Source organism: Amblyomma maculatum, chromosome 5 (genome assembly GCF_055883805.1).
Source record: "Amblyomma maculatum isolate TAMU_Amacu chromosome 5, ASM5588380v1, whole genome shotgun sequence".
Lineage (NCBI taxonomy): Eukaryota > Metazoa > Arthropoda > Arachnida > Ixodida > Ixodidae > Amblyomma > Amblyomma maculatum.
Genome location: NC_139348.1, coordinates 138110983 through 138135620, shown reverse-complemented (window position 1 = coordinate 138135620; position 24638 = coordinate 138110983). Strand labels below are relative to the sequence as shown.

At 42.2% G+C, this 24638-nt stretch overlaps 1 protein-coding gene and 1 long non-coding RNA gene across 4 annotated transcripts in view; one reads left to right on the top strand and one right to left on the bottom strand.

Moving 5' to 3' along the window:
- The window catches only part of LOC146189712 (uncharacterized), a 40181-nt gene extending 16873 nt beyond the window's left edge, over window positions 1-23308 (bottom strand). Inside the window, exons 1-3 of one of the 3 annotated variants that reach the window (XR_014707682.1) lie at window positions 22760-23004; window positions 5158-5226; window positions 1780-1954 (exon numbers count right to left, since the gene is read on the bottom strand). This is a non-coding gene — a long non-coding RNA (uncharacterized LOC146189712). Of the gene's footprint in view, window positions 1-1779; window positions 1955-5157; window positions 5227-22759; window positions 23005-23229 lie in introns of those variants that run through there. The other 2 variants (XR_014707680.1, XR_014707681.1) reach the window with 2 other exon arrangements.
- LOC146189713 (uncharacterized) lies at window positions 8636-20702 on the top strand. The gene is made up of 6 exons (XM_084603421.1): window positions 8636-8683; window positions 9161-9229; window positions 11862-11953; window positions 16780-16821; window positions 18198-18306; window positions 20543-20702. The coding sequence occupies exons 1-6, from the start codon at window positions 8636-8638 to the stop codon at window positions 20546-20548; spliced, it is 366 nt and encodes a 121-aa protein (XP_084459547.1). The 3' UTR covers window positions 20549-20702.
- Window positions 23309-24638: the final 1330 nt, after the last annotated feature.

The window sequence follows — 24638 nt, the reverse complement described above, 5'->3', positions numbered from 1 at the left end:
TACTGGTGAATCAAAATATGCGATCTTTTTCACCCTGGGTTACCCAGAACCGCCCACCAAATTCTTGCACGTACACAGAGCTGTATGAAAGCATGCACGTCACTCCTTACGTCTACAACTGCCCTCCCAATGATAATTTACGGAAATTCAGAAAGGACAGGCTTACATGGCATCCCAACGTCCTATTAGTTCTCGTTTTATGTCTAAACACTTTTTTTTTTTTTGGCCCACTTCAAATCGGCATACCTCCCCCCCTGCCACGGCTGTATTTTTACAGATTCTCATATCTCGCTCGCCAGGGCTCGCTACCACCTTGACTAACCGTCTAAATCACACAGTCGCCTAAGCTTGACAAACTAACTAGGAGATATTCAGCTAGCAATATTACATTGCGCCGCAGCACCGTGCCACGCACCGCACTGCAAATATTGGGATCTGCGACGCACGCGGCCTGCAATGCTTCCAGCGTGGTACGCCGTAACTTTCGCTAGATTTCGTCCAAAAGTCGCGTAGAAAGTGCTGGCTACCATGCGCAAAGGGACAATGATGGCTGCGAATAATATTAGCAAAGGAGCGTAGAGGGTTTATATGGGAGTTCCACAGCTGATTTCGTCTAGTCTTGGTTGTATTAACTCTATATACAGCTGGAACAGGGCAGCACGGCCGCAGATAATATCGTTCACTCATCGATTGAGTGAACCACAATCGATTGAGTGAACCACAATATCGATTGAGAGCACCACAATCGTGGCTCACAAATGCGCTCGTCACGTGATAGTTTTTTTATTTCGCGGGCTTTCTTTGGAGCTCGAGAAAAAGATACCCGTGAGGCTTTATTTACCGCAGGTAAATGGAATGGGGGTTTCTGACGGTGCTCTCCAACTTTTCAAATCACATTTATTGTCTAAAGTCAATATTTAGAAATTTAGGAATATTATCTTAGGTAAAACTTAATTGCAAAAAAATTGCCTGTGGTGCACAATACGATTGACAGCTGTATTAAAGCGGTTTCCCTGGCCCACAGCGAATGTTTTATTTTGGAGCCTTTGGCTAAAATTAACTTGTGCCCTCTGTATAGGATTTTTTGCCCGCTTTTTACATTGTTTATTCTGTATTTCTTTCTGCCCACTCCCCTGTGATATACGTGTACAGTCCTGGGAGGTAAGAATAAACAAATAAATAAACAAAAGTGTCCGAGAATGCAGCGAGCCTAAAAGGCGAATGATGAGCTTAGGTTGATGATGCCTGAGGACAACAAAACGAGCCAGGGAGAAAATCGTGGTTAACGCCATCACTGGTGAAGGAAGGAAGAGGAAGATGAGGAGGAAAGGCAGGGAGGTTAACCAGTAAAAGCAACCGGTTTGCTACCCTGCACTGGGGGAAGGGGATGAGTGGATATAAAAGTTGTGAGAGAGGGATAGTTGAAGTTAGTACAGTCACATAACAAACACGCCACATCACATCACGTCATAGTCATATCACTTAACATAACAGCAAACTCATAGTCTTTCGATTAGGCCTGTGGTTCTCATAAAGCGGAGCAGTGCCTGGGAGGCCTTCACCGCAGACGATATCACTGGTGAAACTTAGAAGAAAGGAGCAGGGGCATGCTTGATATGCGAAGGCAAGATAACCGATGGCTGATGCGATAAACGCACACGGTACATGTGGAAAAAGAACTTGGTAAGGGTGTTGACGTTCAGTGAGAGGATCTGGTTGATAACTTTGCAGAGAAAAGGTATCCTCGCCTGGATCTAAAACATATGCATTATTTCTGCAATGAGTTTGGCATTTATTATCCAATGTTTCACTGGTAACTTTGCAGTGCTTATATAGCAGATGAAAGGCTTTGGACGTCTAGAGGGAGCCGAAGGCAGTCATCTTCTTAATGCATTAATACAAAGCGCCAGCTTCGCAGCTGAATGAACCATCTGTTTGAGTAAAGGTACGTTGCCTGTAAACAGGAGCACAAATGTTTAGTTTACGTATCGATAAACGTTTCACGTTACTGCCTCATAAGCAAAAGGAACTAGGGCACCTCCATCCTAAAAAAAAATACATGATTGCACTTAGCTTCACTTAAGAGCCTAATGGCAAAAGCCTTTCCTCCTTTTCTTCTTCCTCTTCTGTCTACCTTTTCTTCCTCTATCTTGCGTGTTTGTGTACTCATTATACTTTCATTAATTTATTTTCTTTGGCTTCATCGTCAGAACGTATTGCGACGTCCTTACTAGGGAAACTATGTTGACGCCAGAACCTATTGCGGCGTCTCGCTGACAAATCTCGCAGGTGCAAGATATTCACCATGAGCCTAGAAGGGCTTTCGCCTTAATATATTCAGGATTCCTTTACGGAAACATTGGAGATTAAATAGAACATGACTTTTAGACATTATTACTCGCTGGTAAGCTCTTCTCTAGGTTGACGATGTTTTTTCTATAGCACAGCGTGGCCACCATACGTGAAAATATGTACGTATCGTTGGTACACGTTTCTCGTGTAAGCCCTGTATCAAGCGTTTATGCGAAAGCAAATGAACCTTCACTAGAGGACAGATGAACTTCACTGAACTGTGCATATTTCTTAAGAATAAGATCAGAAATAAAACATCGTTGCTGTCCAGTTGTTACAACTTCTCTCTCCTGAATATTAATCACCAGCTCGCATCAAGCGAACAAACCCCTCCTCTTGCAGGTTGAATATATTATTCACCGACTCGGCATAATGAACTAAACACTCGATGTTGCTGAACGCCGCAACTAACCGCCTCCATGCTACAGTTTCCTGCCCTCCTCCATAACTCTCTGGCTCAAGTTCACATCGAAAGAACTAACTACGCGAGGAACCGTAAAACACAAATATCTACCACAAAAAACACTAACTAGATAGATTTACGAGGATTATTCCGAAACAGAAGGTTATGTTGGAGAAAGGAATAGAGGATAGGAATTGGAAAAATAACATGAGGCCATTGCATGGGGCCATTCGTACCTGTAATGAAAACAATGAATTTGTCCTAAAGACATGGAAGGCTTTTCAAGAGGTTGTTTGAGGTGTTCGCAACCGTCAAGAGGGAAGAAAGATTGCAATGGCTCCTTCACTTCAGATTAAGGTTCCTAGTGCGTACCTCGTCGTTTACGTTAAAGAAATATAGAGCTCCACGGAGCGTTCAGATCATGATGCATAATTGAAAAGAAAGTTGTGAAATATTTAATGCGATGCGAGTCGCTTGACTCGCCAAGCCGTTTTGATAAATAGGCCCTATTAAAAGGCAAAATGCTCAAGCGCGCGAGTTAAAAGAACGTTTGGTGGCTTTATTAAGCAAGGTTCTCCCAAGTGCCGTTTATTACGGGGTAGCTACGGGGTAGTTCAGCTTGTAGCAGAGGGCGGACACCGAAGACAAGGCTTTCAAACAGACGTTCTCTGCAGGCACCAGCCGACGCTGTTGAACGTCGTCTTCTCTCAAACTCACGAGAGTCTTCTTCTTCTTTCGTTATGCGTATGCACCGCCTAATGTGACAATATTATTACGGACGAGTAAGAAGTGGGCACTGGCATGGGCAGGCATGCTCGCGCTAGTCCCGCCAGCATTCATTAAACGTCACCTATCATCGCCGTCGGCCATGGTCTGTTTCCTTTCTTCATCGGCTTGCCGCTTTGTAACAATATGTTCGAATTGCCCTAACGGCAGGCAACAGAGAGAGGAAGCGAAGACATGTAGCTATTAACAGACATTACCAATGATTATCGTGTGAGCGGAACGAAACTGTAGACATGGTATTGAATATTCTACAATTACTAATATACCGAAAATGTCAATGATTTCCTTGTGGAATGCGGCATTCATTGTCCTAAGCTGTCACTGACTTATCGTTTGTGCTTCAAATTCTTTGACTTTTCACGTTTTAATTGACCTTCCCATACTCAAACCCGACTGTAATCTCTACATTGATCCGTTTCTACTCAGACTTCACCCCGCTCCTTTCGATATTTATGTTGCTAGATTCCCCGCCACCCACAGCTGCTTGTATGTCCTCGTATTAACCTTTAACGGAACGACCTTTCTGATAAATCTTGGACAGGAATGTATCAGACTAACTACTGAGGTTTTGTTCAGGAACCTCTTCTCAACCTCTGGTGACTCCACAACCTCCGAAGATTTTATGGTGCCAAGTTTCATTTTTCTTTTCGAATTTTAATTGAAGCACAAAATAGCAGTATATTTAGTTTAAATTTGACGACACGGACAGTGACCAGGCGCCGAATTTAAAAATATAGAAAAACAGCAATAATTAGAGTTTAAGGGTTATTAACCTCTCTGGAACAAATGTCAATGCAGATTTTTTCGATTGGTTTCTACTTCAGCTTTGTAGCCTACACGATTAATTTATTTATTCGTGATGACCAAACTTTTCATGATAAGCGGTTTTTTTTTCACCTAACATCAAGAACCACTCGCTGTCTATTTTTTTTTTTTTTTTTTTTTTTTGTCATGATAGTGCGAAGTCGCGTTGGCCAAACAAATACGGCGTCGACGTTCAAATTTTACATACTACGTTCACGCCTGGGGCTTTACATACCTTTTGTGCGTTCGTTCTCTTGTAAGTTTGCAAAAAAAGTGCTTTTAGACAGATATATTTTGAAGCATTTACGACTTCATTGCGGCATTTATCGATACAAATCGGCGTTATGCCACTATATAATCTAAAATACTAACAAAAATTTATATAACCAATATAATTTCCAATGACACCGCCTATTCATTCTATATGCATGGAGTGTACTTAATTCTAACATCTAACAATCCTTATAGCCATTGGCAGCTTTGGTTTTTTAGGGTTAAGGCACAGAATTATATCCCTACATCAGTAAATGTTCGCCTAAAGCATTTAGAGCAATGCAGAAATTTTTGTAGGTATTGAGGTGTCTTAACTCACCGACTTTGCTTGCATCTCTACCTGGGGTGTGACACAACATTTTATGTTATTCTGGGGAACAGTGCAATAATAATGCGAAATGACTTTTTGCTTGCGTATATTGTTTACCTATGTTGGTATCCCAGTTTGTACAATGTTGTTATGCATTGCAGATTTTCTGTCCGCATCGTTGAACTGTATTTTTTTCTCACTGCTGTGAATTGTCAGTAGAGATACTCACCTTGTATTCGGGATCCACGACTAGCCTCTGGGTAAAGATCCTTGAGTACGCTTCCGTAACCTCGCATGTCTTTTTAGAATTAAATAAAGACAGAAAGAAAGTTGTTGTTCTGATTACTTCTACATCATGCACAATACAATCCATTTCACTTTAGTGTTCTTATTTGTACCATTTCATGTCCACCTCCAGTTTTTTTTTTTTTTTTTTTTTTCGTTTGTTGAGAAACTGTTCATGATTCGCCGATTAATTCAACTTTTGTTCTTCCCGAATAAACCCCACCTGCAATGCGCAAAGAATGTAAAGCTCATTCAGTCCAAACGCAGTCGCCGAATCTCAGTTCTGGCTCGGGTGTTTTCGAGAGTTGTCGGAAGTGGTCGGAACGTTGCATGAAAAACGGAGGCCTGTAGTTGCTCGTTGTGTGCAAGGTAATGGATGGTTAGTGTGATGGGTGATTGGTGCCTAATACTATATCCTTCAATAATTGATAAACTTCAATAATACAAAATATTTAATAATTCACAAAGAAATTCGAATACAGAAAAGAATTTAAAATAAAGTTATCGAGAGCAGGAAATAAAAAGGCCTGATTAATTGCTGCATAGCCCGTCCCAACTAAAGAATGAATGGTAATCATCGTGTCTTAGTTCGTTATAATTAAAAAGAATTGAAGACGATCAGTCATTGTATTGGAGTCCATTCTACTGAATGTGCTGAGTCATTGCGGTGATCTCAGTCCGTCGCAACTAAAAACAAGGTGAAGGAAACGAACGCGCTATATCACGTCAACCGTTAAGGCGAAGCTTATAAACGTCCTCCAATTGTTTTTCCTAGTCAACTGCCGTAATAAACCACCCCCTTTGTGCTTCAAACATAACTTATATTATAATATAATAACTATAACTATGTGGCGACGAAGACACACAGCAGTGTAGGAGAAAGAAGAAGCGCGCTAGCTACAAGACTGAGCTCGAACGCTGTTTGATGTTTTCTGGATTCTGAGCCCTCCCTCGGACAATATGACCTTACAATGAAATACTAGAATGCATATTACGTGACTCCTAGCAAATCGAGTAGCAGGTGAATGGCAGGTTTAGCACTGGACACATCCATCTTACACGCAGTATTATTCCAAACCTACACAGACCACCATGCAATTTATAGGTTGAAAAAAAAAAATAAAAGACCGCAAGCTCGATTGTAGGTTCATAAAAAAGATCAAAAATTCGTCGAAAATGCTTTACACAATATTATGATGAACACTGTATTACATCTCAGATTTTCAATCAGCACATTCCATTCAAATGTATCTTACACCTAGGCTAAAATTCTTTTGACTATATTTATGATAGTTGCTAAAAGATTCACACAATCTAAAAAGTAATTCTGTTTTATAAACAATTTTTTCTTCCTCCCACGGGGCACCTATATAAAACCTTACGTTGTGGATAGGATCCACTTAACTGCCCATGTACCCCGCCGGGGTGGCGCAGTGGTTACGGCGCTCGACTACTGTTCCCAAGGACGCGGGATCGAATCCCGGCCTCGGCGGCAGCTTTTCGATGGAGGTGAAAAGCAAGGCGCACATTCCATTCAAATGTATCTTACACCTAGGCTAAAATTCTTTTGACTATATTTATGATAGTTGCTAAAAGATTCACACAATCTAAAAAGTAATTCTGTTTTATAAACAATTTTTTCTTCCTCCCACGGGGCACCTATATAAAACCTTACGTTGTGGATAGGATCCACTTAACTGCCCATGTACCCCGCCGGGGTGGCGCAGTGGTTACGGCGCTCGACTACTGTTCCCAAGGACGCGGGATCGAATCCCGGCCTCGGCGGCAGCTTTTCGATGGAGGTGAAAAGCAAGGCGCCCGTGTGCTGTGCGATGTCAGTGCACGTTAAAGAACCCCAGGTGGTCGAAATTTCCGGAGTCCTCCACTACGGCGTCTCTCATAGCCTGAGTCGCATTGGGACGTTAAACCCCACAAACCAACCAACCAACTTAACTGCCCATGTGTCCTCAAACTTCACACAAACTCCACAATGTATCATTTTCGTGCTTATGCCAGGTCGCCAATGTTAAGTGGTTGAACGATCATCCTCCTTGACTTTCTGAACGAAAACAATGCTGTAGCTGCCTTCGGTATGATCTGGATTTCGTGTCCACAGCTGTGGCAAATCATATGAATGACGCGAGAATAAATATTTATTTTAGAGCTGCAAACAATTTTAGTGCCTTAAACGAATCGGAAAAGTCGTTTGTGAGACTTCGGGATATATAGGAAATTTCCAATCAATAGGCGTGAATTGGTACCCTAATAGGCCGCGGAGTTAAGAAAGTTTTTCAGCACTCATACCCAGCATTGAATAGTTGTGAAGTTTAAGCACGGGAAATTTATTTTCAAACTGCAACGTGAATAAAGATATGTTCGCTTATAACAAATTCAAAATATTTTCGCACAAAAAAGATGTAATAGATAATTGCAGAAATATGTCACAAAATAAAACAATATATATGAAATAAACAAAACATGAAAATAAGCTTCAATGCAGCATATCCCTATGTTTTAAATTGGAATCAGTTATAGATTCTAAACTTAACTAGAAGTAAATCATTCACGCAGCATCAAATTTGTGTGGGACCTTAGGTGCTTCAATGATGTTTTGAAAGAAACATACCAACATTTCGCGGATTATGTCCATTCCTTGAAAACATGTTAGTGACAAGATCGGGTTGTATATTAACGAGCTTTATAAGAGTATCTTTTAAGCATATGTAGTCATACATACCAAAATATTTTAAACAAAGTGAGGATTTATAATAGCTATTGTCGAAAATCTTGTACCTTGCAGTTCCAAGTATTCTTTGCCCCATGCGTGCCTTTACATCTTATTTGTGGAAGATTTAATTATTTTACAGTACCGTGAAATAGTACAAAAGAACAGTATCTATGCCATGAAACAATTCGTCAACATACTTTGCTCTTTAACTGTTTATAGAACGCCAACAGAGATTGAGACGCCAATTATATTGCATCGAATATTGATTTTGATTGAAAACAAGTTGGAATAGTCGTATAATTTTTAACAAACCCTTTTCTATAACCGAGGTGGGACATGGACAAAGATATACATTTTTATGGCCGCCTAGAGGCTGTGCCGGCCCGTTGAAAAAGATACTACAGCGTTATTCTTGGAAATAAGAAAGTATGCAACCTTTTATTGTACAGGTAATGCAGAAGATAGTTACCTGGAATAATTGGATTGAGAATTTGGCGATAAAGCTAGAATAATGTATGACTTCACACCTTTCATACAGTTTTCCTGCTTTGGCGAGAATTCTCTCAGCAGTAGCTTCCCCATTAACTGTATTTGTCCTTTCACGTAAGGTTTCCCCTCTTCTGAAACGTGACAGTTAGAAATTCTCTGTCTGATATTTACTTGGAATGCTTTGAAGGTTTCGTGTGTGCATACAATGTTCTCTGTTAATGCTGATTTTGATGGTGAAATCGATATTGGCAGCGTACGCAGTACGTAATTGATGATCATCTGTAGCTATTCCCAATCTGGCGGGTAACTCGAAACGTAACTGGTCGTGTACGCCGGATGAAATATTTGCTAAGAAGCTGTGGATAACACTGTGTCAATTCTCAGCGCCCGTTTCTGATGGAGAACGAAAGGCTCAACTCTCATTCCGAGAAATACAGTTTGAATCCATCGAAAGCTGGAGCTACTACCACATGCAAAAAGGTCAACACAAGACAAAGAAAACTACGCATTTTGTTATTTCTATATTTCCCTTTTCTGGTCCACGGCACTCATTCTTTGCGTTGTGACTTGACAACGACCTTTTAATCAGTAATGCCTCCCGTTACTTTAGAATGTTTTCTTTTAAGTTATTATTGCTAAGAAGATTTGTGTTTTCTATTTTCGTAGCATATTCAAGGCCCTAATTGAGTTAGTTATAATTGACTGAGAGGCTCTCGTTTTATTATAAAAGCAGTGTCCACTTCCTGAGAGCCCACGGTACAGTTCAACGCTCCATAGCGAAAGTACGCCACCTTTATCGGTGAGTTCATTTTGTACTATTTTTTCTCCATAGAAACATTTTTAAAATGCGGACCAGAGAATCGCGAAGTTCTTGTTTTGTAAGGGACACGTTTGATATTTCTGCATTTAGGGAATCACTTTGTTGTACGGTGTGCTTATTATGCAGTCCTTCTCTGAACGTTATCTTCAACCCGCATTTTGCCTAATACTGTTATTGTCGCATATTTGTTTGATTGTGATTCATATAATATTAATTTTCTTAGATCATCAGACACCATTTGATAGATAAGAACACATTGGCTCACTGGGCTTAAGGCCTTTCATTGTTTTAACGCTTTAGTCTAAGAACATGGTCGGTATATTACATGCAACCTGACCACAAGTGCTACTTAGACAGATATAAAAGATACTGTGTTTGAAGCATGCAGCCATTAATTACAGCAATCTAGCCACCTGTGTTATTTTTCACAGAGTGTGCAAAGGTGGAGGTATTACATTGATTATAATGAGAAAGCTTCATTTTTGTGTCGCCAAGTGTACGAATATAGAAATCCGGTACTCTGTCTTAGAACATCACGCGCCTTCGCGAAGCACTTCTTGACTACATGCCCCTCACATTTTCACCCAAAACACTTAACTTCGTTGCCATTTCTGAGCTATATGAGTCCCTTTAAGAATAACTAGCATTTCTACGTTCAGATATATGCCTTAAATTTTTATAGTACTTTCCGCGTACTCTCTCTTATGGCAAACTCCGAAGCTGCCCGGTGGTTTCTTGAAGTTGAAAATATTATAGAGTTTTTCATTTCTTGACCAAAAAGGCATGACTTCTGCAGGCACTGTTTCGTACTTCATCTCACAGTTTACCTGCACCTTATTATTTGCTCTGCTTTTGTTGAAGGAGAAATTTATTTGCTTCTTCCGTGCGATTTAAAAGGCACAATGACTCAAGCTGAGTGTTATATTTGCCAGGTCAGGCAATTACCATGCCGGAGGTGCCTGTTACCAAGGCATCCGTAACGCCATTGGCTGCGTGGACTGCCAACAAGGCATAATTTTGTTCGAACAAAATTTCGCTGTCTGTCTTGTTGTTCTTCGAAAAAGCTTTATTTGGTATAGTGAAAACATTTTATCTAACTGACTGTAGCGCCTAAAACTGCGATGCAATGAGAAACTGCCAAATGAAGAAGCCTTCTTTGCTGTCATTTAAGGATTCAAAATGCAACACAGAACACGTGTCTAAATTTTCTGCGATTGAGGATAAGGAATTCACTAACATAGAATTGAAGTGCCGTCCAGTCTGTCCTTTTGTTCATTTTATTTTTGCGTTTGTTGTCCCCAGTTGTACTGAGTGGCGATTTGTAATTATTTGCACTTTTTGTAATTTATAATGAGATGATTACTTATTGAAGGCGTAAAGTTTTCTGTGATTTAAATACATTTGAGTAATTATTTACTAGAAATCAGTTGCTTCCTTTTAAAAAAAAAAATCTGCCAAGATGAAGAGTGTGTGACAATGTGAAGACTTTGCATGGCGGCCTGACTTCATGGCAGCTTTGCCAGATTTTGATCAAAGAAGTGAAGCGGCCTTGTTACGGTTCTGCACCAGAAGCCACATCTGACATCTATAAAAAGCGCCTACAGACACGGTTTTCAGCTTTACAGTAGTCCCACCTCCAGTGCCGTTTCACAATGCCCGTAAGGAAACGCTGCACTTCACAGAGGAAGTAGAAACTGGCTTCGAAGCATTGCGCAAATACGAGCGGCTGTACACACCCTAAACCCTACACCACCCTACGCACCAGCGCTTACACTGACACTGTTTAGTGTAGACGCTGATGTCCTTATGAGGAAACGTTGCAAAATCAGTGGCGATCGAACTTTGAAAAACAACGCATGTGAAAATTAACGTGCGAAAATTCGAGTAGAGCCGCAATACTTACGGCAAGCCGAACGTGTGTTTTTTTTTTTTTTATTGTAATAAAGGTTGAAGGAAATTAACGACATATGCTCGATTACTATTCAGTAAACATTAAATGTCTTTTCTGGGGCTGTGTGGAGTTGATACTGTAATCAGTCCAGTTTTAAATGCAGTAATTGTATTAGTAATCGGTTACATATTGCTTATACCGTGTACAAGAGAGTTTCTTAAAGTGACGCGACAGAAATATTAATGTGAGCTATGAATAGGAAGCACAACTGGAGTAAAAGTAGAAAGCGATATTTGTTGAATTATTTGGTTATTATTTAAATCTGTTAAATGCCAAAGAAGCTGCGAGTTGCCTATCACGTCTTATGCAGGACGAATATGTCTTCTATACGTTTCCTACATACCATTTCTACAAGCTGCGTTCCTATTAACTAAGCAAGCTTGCTAATCTCATCCGCCTACATGACGTTGTCCCTCCGTCTGCGCCACTTCCCCTCTTTGTGAATTTCTTGGATTTAAAATGACTAAGTCCATAAATTAAGGCATTATAAAGCTTCGTGCAGTAGGGTGGGGAGGATAAGCGTGCACAAAGCTTGGAGGCTTATTTATAATACACCACTGCGTGCATGTGCTTGTGCCAGCAGTGCACTGCGCAAGTGAGCTCTCTGGTAGTTTGTAGTGTTTTTGTTATTTCACATCAAATGTTTTAATCTCATTTCAGGTAAAGCAGCGAAGTCAAGGATATATCAGCTATGAAAAGGACATTATTGTTCGTGGTAGTCATTATGGTGGCTATGTGCTATATAGATGCAGGTAAGATTCAATAAATGAAGCTTAAAGCACTAGTTCAGAAATGCTAGAACTGCAGCGGTGCACGCACAAGGAAAGAAAAACCTGAATATGCCGACGTCAGACGTCCTATTTTAAAGGGAACCAGAAATCGATGAGTAGGGTAAGAGTGCACACTCCATTATCATTTCATCCAAATATTTCGGACTAGTTTGTCCAAAACCTAATCTATCAAGAAATCAATAACACTTTTATCCATTTCTCTTTAAAATAATTTTATAAATTGTTGCCATAAATTTATGAAAATACAAGTTGGGTCGAAGATCCATTCACACAGATATAAACCTGCATATTTGCGAAATGATCTATATCGCGCTCGCTTACTTCCTCGCTACCCAAACTTCGTTTACATTCCCGCCTACAACATTTTTTCTATGCCCACACGATTAGCAGTCTTCGTTGCCTCGCTTATCCAGAACATGAAAAGCGTCTTGTGTAAATATGCACAAGATCGGCTTAAAGCTTTGAAGAACAGGTGTTCTGAAAGCATGGCGTTGAATACGTTGAAAACGTCGACGACGGCGAACTATCGATAGAAATTTGTTAACTTGATTAACGAAATCTTCCGATAATAGCGGCGGGGAACCAATAATAACCCAGAAGTAACGGCGATACGTGCACTATAAGATGCCGTGTGGGATGATTCTGGCCAAAATCTAAGAACGAGAGATAGCCGCACAGCTTAAAAGCTCGACGTTTTGCAAATGTATTAAATTATATGCCGGATTTTAAGGGCCTCTACGTGGCATTAAGTCTCAGTATTTTTATACCTTATATGAAGCGAGTATATTATACCTGACCTCACAAGTCGTTTCTTAGCCGTTATAAGAACCATTGCATGGAGTCAATACCAGAATAAAGGGTACAGCTGAAATAACTTCATTTATTCGAAATACCAGATGTCGAATATATTGGTTCATTTTGTAACTGTTAGAATACCAGAGCTGATAGCCATTCTTCAGAATTTACGTTACAGCTTCACCAAAGTATGAAATCTAACTTGTGGTTTCAAGAATTTTCATGAACGGCCCTCTAGTACCAAAGCTGACAAATACGAGTCATCTGCTCAAAGATAACATGTTGCAAAAGAGTATATTACTCAGCTGCAACACAAAAAAGGTTACAGCAGCTAGGAAGCATTCCACGCGCGTCATCATGATCAAAACAGTAATCTATCTGACGGCGCCCACAACAGGGTAATGCGTCTCTCATATCTCAGCAATTAATGCTGCGACGTGAATGTCATTATATCCCCATACACATCCTAACGTGAACCTGACCACTAACATTTGCTGCCCCTGCTACGGTTGTCTTTTCTTGACAGCCGCTCATGTGCCCTTAACGATGAAGTGCCTATACTGCCTTCGCATTATATGTCGTGCCCACGGGTATTTCCTCTGGGTTTCAAGTCTAATATAACTTGCTCCCGTCGCCTCCTTGTCTCACACTGCTACCATCCTGCCTGTACACGTCATTGCCGTCATTCAGATTGATATGGCTCACTGCACTACCTGAGTTTACGTAGTAAGAACTTCACATGAATAGGGATAAAATGCACTTGTTATATCATCATCATCAGCCACACTATATACCCACTTCAGGGCTAAAGAATCTCCCATACTCATCCAATTAACCCGGTCTTGTGCTAGCTGCATTCATTTGACCCCTGTGAACTTAACCTCATCCGCCCACCTACCTTTCCCGCCCTCCGCTACCCTTTCCCTCCGTTGGAATCCAATTTGTTATCCGAAGCGACCATCAGTTGTCCTTTCTACGCACTACATGTTCTGCCCATGCCCATTTCTTCTTCTTGAATTCCACTAGAATGTCATTACCGCGAGCTATTTCTCTTACCCATTCTGCGCGCTTCCTATCTCTTAATGTTACCCCTACCACTTTTCGTTCCATAGCTCTCTGCGTTGTCCTCAACTAAACAATCCTTCTCATTAGCCTCCACATTTCAGCCCCATAAATGAGTACAGGTAAGATGAAACTGTTGTACACTTTCCTCTTGAGCGATACCAGTAAGCTGCTAGTCATAATCTGCGACTACTTGCCAATTGTGCTCCATCCCAATCTTATTTTCCTAGTTATTTCCCTTTCATGGTCTGGATCTGCGGTAATTACCAGTCATAAGTAGACATATTCGCATACCACTACCAGTGCTTCGCTAAATATTGTGAAGTGCTGTTTCTTCCCAAGGCTGTAGAACGTTACCTTAGTCTTCTGCATATTAATTGTCAAGCCTACCTTTCTTTAATGGTATTGTGACTGGCCACAGGGTCCATATTGCCATAGTCGATATTGTCGACCATAAACCCTGACTGCTCATTGGAGGGTCAAATTCTAAAGTTAAAGCTCAGCTACTTTGGTTATCTGATGAGAAGATAGGAGTCGCTGGAGAAAGATTTGATGTTGGGAAAGGTTGAGGGTCGCCGGAGAAGGGGTAGGCAGCGAACGCGATGGTTAGATGGCATCCTCGAGGCACTGCAGATGAAATTATGTGATGTTATGAAGATAGTGAGAGACCGGAAAGCTGGCGTGACATGGTCCATAGGGTCACGAAGAGTCGGACATGACTGAACGACTGAACTGAACTACCTTTCTACTATTCCTAAGTCATCAGTCCTTCTTTGTACTTCGTTCACTTAATTACTAAGAAAGGCGATGCCATCAGTGATTCGCAGATTACTGAGGTATTCTCCATCTACCCTTATCCCTAACTGCTCCCATTCCAAGTCTCTGAATACTTACTTTAAGCAAGCTGTGAATCGTACTAGGGAGATCATGTCTGCTTGCCTAACACTTTCTTCATGAGAATTTTGTTACTTTCTCTCTGTAGAACTACGGTCGCTGTGCAGCCCCTATATACACCTCTCAGTACTTTCACATACGGCTCGTCTACACCCTTATTTCGCAATACCTCTATGACTGCCGAGGTTTCAACCTATAATTAAGTGAACCTCTCATTCATTCTACCCCAACCCTATTCAATTGTAATGATCATTCTTTCCGGGTCCTGATCTACGATCTCTACTTGCCCTATATTCATCTGTTACATTCATACTTTGTGCTCCTCGCTGCTTACTTGTAACTAGAGTTCCATTCTGGAATTGTTACCCACTACTTCTGCTTTCTGCAGAAGTTATGCTCACCGTTCTTCTTTGTCCGTCTCGGTTATTCTTCAAGCTTTGCAATCCGCATTCTCAGTCACTATGCAAGGTTAGAGTAGCAGCGGCTTGCATAAGTGCGGAATTCGCCGTCAGCACTTATCCTTAGCTGGCCAAATCGTTCCTATAAATATGCTGTGAACGGCATCGAAGAGAACATGCAGCTGCCGAACGCCCTTATTAGTAATTCCTTGCTTTCTGCATGAATGACCATGGAGGCGATACGGTCGTTGTAGAGTATAATTCCAATAATTATACATGTGGTTTACAGTCCGTGTTGCAATGTCTGCATGACTGATGAGGTTTGATAGAGAAATTTTTGTAATAAGGCAAAAGCCTTTAATGCTTCATCATTGTCAGCTGGAGCTGTCAGCAGAGCGTGTCACACTTGCGAGGGAGGTAGTTAAAAATACGTAAATAAACTTTGTCTCCACCGGGAATCGAACCTCAGTCCACATTAGATTACCTCATATTACGGTACACAAACAACACTGCCATCGCCGAGACCAACACTCACCAAGGCCAAAGCTGTGGCATGGCGACAACTGCAGACTCGCACGTATAAAAATATGTACCACAAACATTTGTTCTTCCCCACCCACTACTCAGAACAATGCCTTACCTGTCAACAACATCGACCTACAGTATATCATTCTGTTTGGCCTGCCGAAAACTAACCGGCGGCGTTCCACCTGTAACTCACATCACCCTCTCCTCTAGGGAAGATGTCTTGTCCCGCAAGGAGCCGACCAAACAATGCCAGCTAATCGAGCGGGCCGAGAGAATTGCAGTGGCCAATGGAATTATGGACTGACACGCATTTATTCCTTCCTGAGACCGTTTCATTAGCACCAACCCGCGAGACCAGCGACAGCTGTTCTGGCGGGCCTGCAGAATCGAGGCTGCACATGGAGCCCTGGACTGAGGGCTCCACTCAGGAAGATAAGAAAATACAAAATAAAAAAATTCCTTCCTCCTCCTCCGTTCCTTGGATCCCCAGCCGAGCGCTTTAGCAACTGCGCCACGCCCCGGATCGTGAAACGTTCATCGTAATCCCCCTTGTCTACCTTAAGGATGATAGCGGGATTCTGCGAGTGACAAATACTGCGCCTTTAATTTCCTATAAACAAATTATAGAACGCCGGTTAATTTTGATGCGTTCAGTGGAATGCTGGTTGTGTTCGACAAGGAGCGCGCCATGTACCGCCACGACTGGTCATGACGTCACCAGGCGATCCATGCATAGACGAAGCTGACCCCACCGGGCGTCCGATCCAGTGTCCGTGCGACGCTTTTCTTTTGGCGCTTCCTCGAACGCCGTAGCACACAGCAGACAGAATGAACCAGATGTCTAGGAAGCGTTAGTACAGCAGGAATCAGCGTCATTTACACCAGTCAGTTTTTTTTTTTTTTTTTTTTTTTTCAAAGCGGATGAACAGAAGTACGATAGTGATAGGTTTTCGGTTATTATGTCAAATATTCATTGAAAATAAAAGTATGGTGCCAATTCTGGTTGTTATCAAACCCACGGCCGTGTCAAGCCGAACAAAGATGTCATTAAAAGATTTTATATTTTGTGTTTCCGCATATTATCTAATTCTCGTTTTAAATTATTCGCAGCTCTTTTGACGAGAACTGCCGCCACGGAAGGCAAGGGGCAAGGTACGTGGGTCCTTATTACAAAGCGTTAGCTGCCAGTTTTTACGTTAGCCTCTGCCAGGAGATCGACGGAAAATTTTCACTTTGGTTCTTAGATGGCAAATAATTCGACAGTCATTTCTTCAGAAAATACTATTTGCGTGGCAAAAAAGGTACTCAGCACCAGTGTTAGCTATTGTTTTCACGTATAAACTCTATCACAAATGCTACCAATTCGTCTCTTGAAATGTCCGGCCAGGATACGCATATCCCCAGAGTTAGCACTAAAAGTAACAAGGCAGGTAGCGGCCTTGAGCGCTTGTGCATTTTATTGAGAACCTATTTATTAGAAAGGGAATGGGAAAACTTCTGCTTACGGCGTGACAATCAGTAGCTTCGAGCAGGTGAAGCGAGTGGATTTGTTTAAAAGAGACTAGCTGTTTCATCACTGCGTCGAGGGAGAAACTTGGCGAATGTTGAAATAAAATTGCAGAGTGAAATTGTTCGCGAAACTTAGCAAGCTTCTTACCGAGACGTCAAGTATGAAGAGGAAAGCCGACAACAACGCTGGGTGTACAAAAAGCATATTTTCAACGTCACTAATGACGTCCGCGATAGGCGGCGCTCCGGACGCTCGTAAACGACGGTTACTGACGATGCTGCTGATTACTAGTGAGTGTTAATTAAAACAAATCAAATTTTAAGTACCGATGCGACTTCCGAAAAAAACAATTGGAATTCCGAAAAGAGAAGTTCGTGAAATTGACTGAAGACCTTTGCGAATTTACGTAGTCGGCATAAAATTCGGACTAAAAATTTTTTACCTGACTTCAAAAGGAGAACAGATAGACTACTCAAGGCAAAATGTCGCAAAGAATAAAAATGGTAGAAACTCTAACACAGGTTATAATCGTCTTAAAACATGAATGCTTTAGTCTGGTTACGCTGGTTACCTGACTATATTCGTTGTCGCTATGCACGTTAGCTACATATTGCCAGTAAGCGACAATTAACTCTACACAAGCTGGCATATTGATACAAGGAATGAAAAAAACATACAAAATAAGGTTTGCTAAAAAATACTCAATATGCGAATAACGCATCATTGTGACAAGAGATATGGGCGTCGCCGTACTGGCCTTAAATGTTCTGTGACGTCATACAGAGCACAGGGTCGACGTGTATAAGCTTCATGAAGCCCTGTCCACGGTCTTAGTGTCAAACGCTGCATGCTACTGTGGCGGAAGGCTTTACCAATAAGGGTTGTTGAGCCAAGACACTTTTTTGTTCAGTAAATTTGTCAACGTAACTGAAAATTCAATACTCAAATTCTACTTTTCCGTCAATGAGTTTCCTCGTTCTCACTCTGTTTTGCCTCAATTCATCGTTTGTCATTTCAGTGTGCCTCATTGCTGGGAAATATCCATTAAAAGCTGGAACAGTAAGCCCGACACAGCAGCCTTGTCAGCTATGGATCTGCAGAAGGAATTTAACTATCGCAACGCGCACGTGAGTGATAAAATAACAGCCGCTTTCACATAGATTTTGAGGTTGGCACAATTGCCTGTGAGTATTGAACCTTGACTTATATTCTACAACGCGTCCTAGAAAGTGAAGCCTGCAGGAAAACTAGCATCTGCGGCATTCACATCAGTCAAGAAGCCAATGGAGGCAGTGCCCCTTGTGTTGATCAAACCAGGCTTACCAAATTTAGTAGAATTAGCAATACTGGCATCCTTGTTATGTTAACGAATATAACTGTGCTCACGTGCCTCAAATACTAATAACCTCAAACATAACGTACAAAGTAAAACTGGTCTTTCTTTAGGTGATTGTCACTCAACTAACAAGGTAACCATAACTCAACATAACCGCAAAGACATTTAGAGATTTCCCTTGACTTCAAATGACCAAATGCCTTAATCGAGGGGTGCATAACTCGAAAGATGTTTTAAGCTTCGAAAGGGAGCAGAATTTTGTGATAAGGAGCGATGCGCTGGAAGTGCAGATACTTTATACCCACTTGTGGTACGCGGCGGCAACAGATGCATGCCAAGATAGTGAAATAAATACAACGCTTTTTGATATGCTCTCAGACCGTGAATGGCAGTCTATATGTATTCCTACCGGAAAATTGCAAAATTACTCTATCTCACCGGTACTTACCTACTAGGCAGAAGCATGCAGGTTATGAAAAAATCTGGATTAATATTGAGGAGAGTGTATCAAGCAACGGGAAGAAAAAAAGGGCGCCTAAACTTATTAGAGAAGAAGGAAGGAGGAAAATGTGCACGAACAAACTGGCATTCATGAATATATACTGAAAATCAAAACGAGATGAGAATGTTCGGTGTATGTAATGCGAAGGCAAGATATTCAGTGGTCTCTGGATTATAAGGGGTGGCGATGGCAGCAGGAAACCGCAGGAAATTAGGTGAGTGGTTGAGCGCAGCAATCAGGCAAGTGAAATCGTCAAATGGCTTCGTTAATTTATAGAAAATATCGAAGCTGTAAGGCAGGGTCAGAATGATAGCGATGAGGAAGACGAACATATTCCCCAATAAACCAATTTCTGGCTGTACCCGCCTCCTCCTAGACTATGTTTTCTGAATATCCCAGGTAATAATCTATCACCGCCACTTAGGACTGCCACGAATCACCGGTGATGGGGCAGGTGCCAAGCAGTGCCATTAAGCCAGGTGACGTACTGCGGGCCCTAGTCGAAGAGTTCCAGTTGCAAGTAGCAGTCGAAAAAATTGTCAAAACTCGTGTCGTTGGACAGCGGATGACCTCACAGGTAGCCGCAGATTGTGCAACGTCACGTAAGGTGTGTGCTGCCACCGAGGAAAATGGCGAGTCCTTGTTCAGAGTTCTTGTTTCAGCGGCGGCAAGTAAATACGACGCGTGGGTGGCGTCCCCTGAAAAGGACATGTTTTGACAGCTGTTGTAGCAGAGAGGTGGTGCTGCTCAGCCACAGGCTTCCACTGTTTGCCTTGTCCAATTCTTTCGCTTATTAAGGCGAAACCCTTACTTGGCTATGTTTGTGAAAACGTGTCCACGAAACATGGAAGCAAAAGGGGAACGCAAAATGTAACCTGCGATATGATGTCACATTAAGATGAAACTGGCAGTCATGAATGTGTATATATTGACAAGTGGTATATAAATGTCATGTCATGTGAGTCATTAGAGTTGAGTCGTGAGTAACAGCCACTTGTGATGCGTCAGTCAGATCAGAGATTCAATGGGCATGACTATAGAGCCCTTGATTTGTGTAAGTCAAATTCATAAATGACCAAGACTAGTTTGTAATCATGACCCTCAAAAGTGCTCAGTCATGACACTCTAGGAACAAGTCAAGAGCAGCCAAAGCGTATGCTTTCGCATTTCTGTGATGCAGATCTCGACGATGCCCTCAATGATTTTGTTGTTGCCGGAAAGAGCGGGGATTGTATGTAATCTGTGCGTATTCCCATCGATATGCGTAACAGCTATGGTCATAATAAATTTCCTACACGTGCAGTGCTGGACGGCATACAAAAAGAGACGATGCCAAAATTACAATCGTTACAGTACGCGTTCTGAAACAAAACCAAGAATTTTCTGCGGTTATTTGTGGTTGCATTTTGCTCTTTGCGAATAAATAGCACAACGAAAGGCACTTCCTCAATGTATGACAAATAAGACTTCATAGTCAAAAACTTTTGATGATATGAAGACTCATTTGAAAATATCTGTTTTGCAGGTGTAAGCATGCGAAATGCCGGAACGGTACTCAAGGACGTTTCCCAAGATGTTGCTCAGAGCTGCCCCAATGCAATATAGAAAAGAGCGGTTAGGAGGCATTTTTAACCAAATAAGAGAACTATATAAGATGATCTCTCATAATAAAGTATTGAAACAGATGTTGCATGCGTGGGGAAAATACTGAAACTTTCAACTTCACAAAAGCGATTTAAAGTTAGAATTTTATATGTAATACCACGAAACTGGCAGTTGTAGTTGAGGTCATGGTAGAAAAATATTGGCAAGGGTTATCTCAGTTAAAGCGATTATAGTGCGAATACACAGAAAGCTGCAGTTTCAGCTGAGCATGTGGCAGCATCTAGGATCCACCTCGTCATATGGCAGAGCTTTAACTGTGGCCTCGGAGATCAGCCCTTGAGCAACGGCGCGCTTGATCATGGAAGCTGCGGGTTTGTAGTGCCAAAAAGCGTAATTTTTACTCTACTTAGACCTGGCTTTATGAAGCGATAGGTTACGCCGCAGTGGCTGAGCGGTTAAGAAGCTCGGCTACGGAACCCGATATAATTCGTCCTCGAATGCGGCCGGTTCTAATTTTTTGTGAGTTTAGTGTTAAAGCAAAACAAACGTTCATTGTCAGTGATTGTTCATCATAGGCTCCATAAATCTTTATTGAGTTACCCGAGCGAGGCCACCTATCTGAATGTGACCTCACGAAACAGCTTAGCCATTCAGAGGGACGACACGAACAAAATCGCACAAGGTGAGTCAGTGGTTGGCAGCGGATGATTGCTTTCACACTGAAGTCTTTGTCAAATTCTGGCCGTCTCTCGCCTCCGTGAAGAAGGGAGGGATGCAACCGCACCAGTTTTGGGGCGAAACAATCTGACGAGAGAGGGCATTGGCGTAGAAAGTGAATAAGAGAAAATCGAAATCGCTTTTGAAAAATGACAACCTTTTCCGCGCAGATGTATATTAATAGAGACGACACGACGAGCAAAAAATATCGAGACAGTGTGTTGTGCGCTGCAGGCGCGCGATCGGCATGGTCCATATGACGTTCGGTACTTTCTTCCCACAAGAAATGTGTGGGCTGGAATCACCTCAGTTGCGAAGGTTTCTAACGCGACAGAGTTAAGGGTTCCGTGTCATAGAAGAGCCAAAACGGCTTTTGCCTTTCAACTTTATGTTAGTCAGCGGCTGTGTCATTAGAAAAGAAATTCGCGGAATGTACAAGCACTGTAAACGGCGGTCAGCGTCGCCTTAATGTTTTGTCGTCCGAGCTTGGCATATGCAAACCACATTATTGGTTCGATTTAACATATGCTATGGTGAGGCAGGCCAAAAGTAAAGAAAAATAATGTGCCTCTGCCCGTGCCACTGAGTAAAACGAGGTTCGGTTAGACAGTGGTAATCAGTAATACCAAGTGTTTCCGCGGTTTGACCTGCGGAGACTGATTATATTGGACAAAAGTACGTTTTCATTACGCGCGCCAAGACGCCAGGACTGTTACGTCAAGGTCTGGTGAGCCAATCAGGCCTAAGGCACAAGGATGGTTGAGAAGATCCTTGCTTATTTCTGGTGTCCATATCACTGCTCTCGCGCTAATAAAAATAAACATGCTGGAGTGCCAGTGAGAATCTCAAAGCGCTATGCCTATACAGTTTAGCAGAAACGTACGTAGCTACCAGATGGCATCTGATACAGGATGCTGAATGGAATGTGACGTTAGAGTAATGGTCATGAGAATCCTATATAATTGAGCATGTTTGTATGGTTTTTATGGTTGTAAAGGGAGTACTTACACTCCTTAGCATTTAAGCAAGCGCAGCCCTACCACTGCAAAATAAACTAAACAGCTTTCTTAGAAACATAGTAGTCAAATAATATCTCCATCTACCTCCGTGAATCCCTGCTTGAGGTCGTCCCCCGCGCCACGCGACGCAGTCTCATCGAGGAGTCACGTGATCTTCTACTAAGACCAATACACCAAGGCCTGCTTGCGTCTGTATCCCTTAAAGCTGCGGTGTGCGTGTTCGAGGGGTCCCTAGCAGGAAAACCGTTCTGACAGAAACGATTAATTTAGCACTTATTTTCAATATTAGCCCTGAAAAACTTCGATAGGACTTGGCAACGTAGTTTTACTTTTTCTCCCTGTTTTCTTTCGTTAATTTTGTGCATTTGTGTGTTTTCTTAGTTACGAGATGATTTACTCACTTGGTGCGACGGCTAACGTTGGCAGTACATCAGATGACGCAGGGTAGAATCACCAGCCGCACGCCGCAACTTCAAAGCGAGGTAGAACGGCGTGTCGGGAAAGCGTGAACAGGTTTTTGGCAATTCAGAAAGCTGCTGTGGAACCTCCCGAGTGGCTCTCAAGACTACAGCTTTTGTTGCGTATGCGTGAATTTTAGTGTGATGAAGCCCATTCCATGCTGCCTGATCACGAAGTGTCATATGTAAATAGCGTATGTAAATCGCGTTTTGTGTGATTTTTTTTTTTTGTTGATTTCGTTTTGGTGAAATGTGATGGGTCAAAGCCAGGCAATAACGAAAAAATAGCATGGCACTGGAGACAAGCGATGGCGGTGATGATGATGATGATGATGATGATGATGATGATGATGATGATGATGATGGTGGTGGTGATGATGATGATGACCTCAGACAAAATGGCACATACCCACGGCGGAGGATTGGCCAGGGTGCATTGTAGATTGTAAATATATATGTTCAAGGACTGCAGTATTCGAATAAATATGAATGTTTAACTCGAATTTGGAAAAAATAAAAAAGAGAAATGCAATGGCGCTGCGTGGTCCTCGTCTTCCTTACATAGTTGCCATGCGGATGAACACCAAATTGGTTACCTTGCGTTAGAGCATCCGCTTCGCATTCGGGACATACTAGGTTCGATCTCCGGTGCCGCCGGGTACCCGCCGGTTTTCAATAGGTACAAGATTTCCGCCGACGTGATGATCGGCTATTCTTGGTGCATGCTGGGTAAACCATTCAAGAAATAAAAAAAGACCGTATGCCCCACTAGGCGGACTTAGGTTGTCCGATGCCCTAGTCCGATGGCAGTCGTGGCCTAGTGGTTTCGGCGCCCGTCTCAGCTGCGGGAAGTTGTTGGTTCGAAGTCTACCATCGGATGCCCACCAGTAAAATGAGTACAAGAGTCACCCGGCCCGGCTCCTGGCTCTTATAGGGATGTGCCCTTGGAAGAGGCTCTGCCAAACCACCTCCGACCCTTCGCGGCAAAACCAGTTTCAAACTCTTAATTCCGCGTGCAAAAATGGTTCGAGCTCTGAACTAAATTGTCGCGTACACTCTAAATTTCAAATGCACCAGCCTTGTTGTAGAGCATCCGCCTGCATTCGGAAGGTACATGGTTCCATTCCTGGTGCTGGCGGGCACCAGCCTGTTTTTTAGTGGTCACAATTTTTCCGCCGGCCTGTTGCTCCTCTCTTCTGGGGTGAAATACTTGGGAATGAGAAAAGGCCCCACATATGTTGTTCTGCCACACGAGGTCGACTTAGGCTGTCCGATGGCCCAACGAACCACTGACCCATCGGTGCAACTTTTTATATCAAGGTCTTTGTCAAAAACGTCGCAACGGCGTAAATACTTTCGCATTTTCCCAAAGTAGTTTCTGTAATGATCGCTAAGTTTTGCCGAGTCTGAACTAATCACTTTAAAACTGAGTTATGTTTAGGTAAAGCGTACTTGCACATTGGTACTTGTATAAATGATGGTAAAGGCTACTTTCAGGGGCATATGGGGGACATTATGAAGAAACGAAAAATAAATGCAGCTTTCATAAATAAAAAAGATGATGTTCTATTGCCTAAAAATGGCTAGGCTTTACGTTTGCAAACTGTGCTGTGCTTGTCTTCCACAATTTAGGCACTTAAATCAACAATAAGGACAGTCAGTACACTTGGTTTGGGGCACTTGGAGACAATACTACTGAGACAGACTAAGTTAATGTGGAGTGGTTGATGTTGAAAGCGCGTTACACGAACGTCAAGGGGCAGTAGAAAAAACAGTTCAAGCAAATGAACTAGAAACACTGGCTGGCAGTCACAGTAAGGCC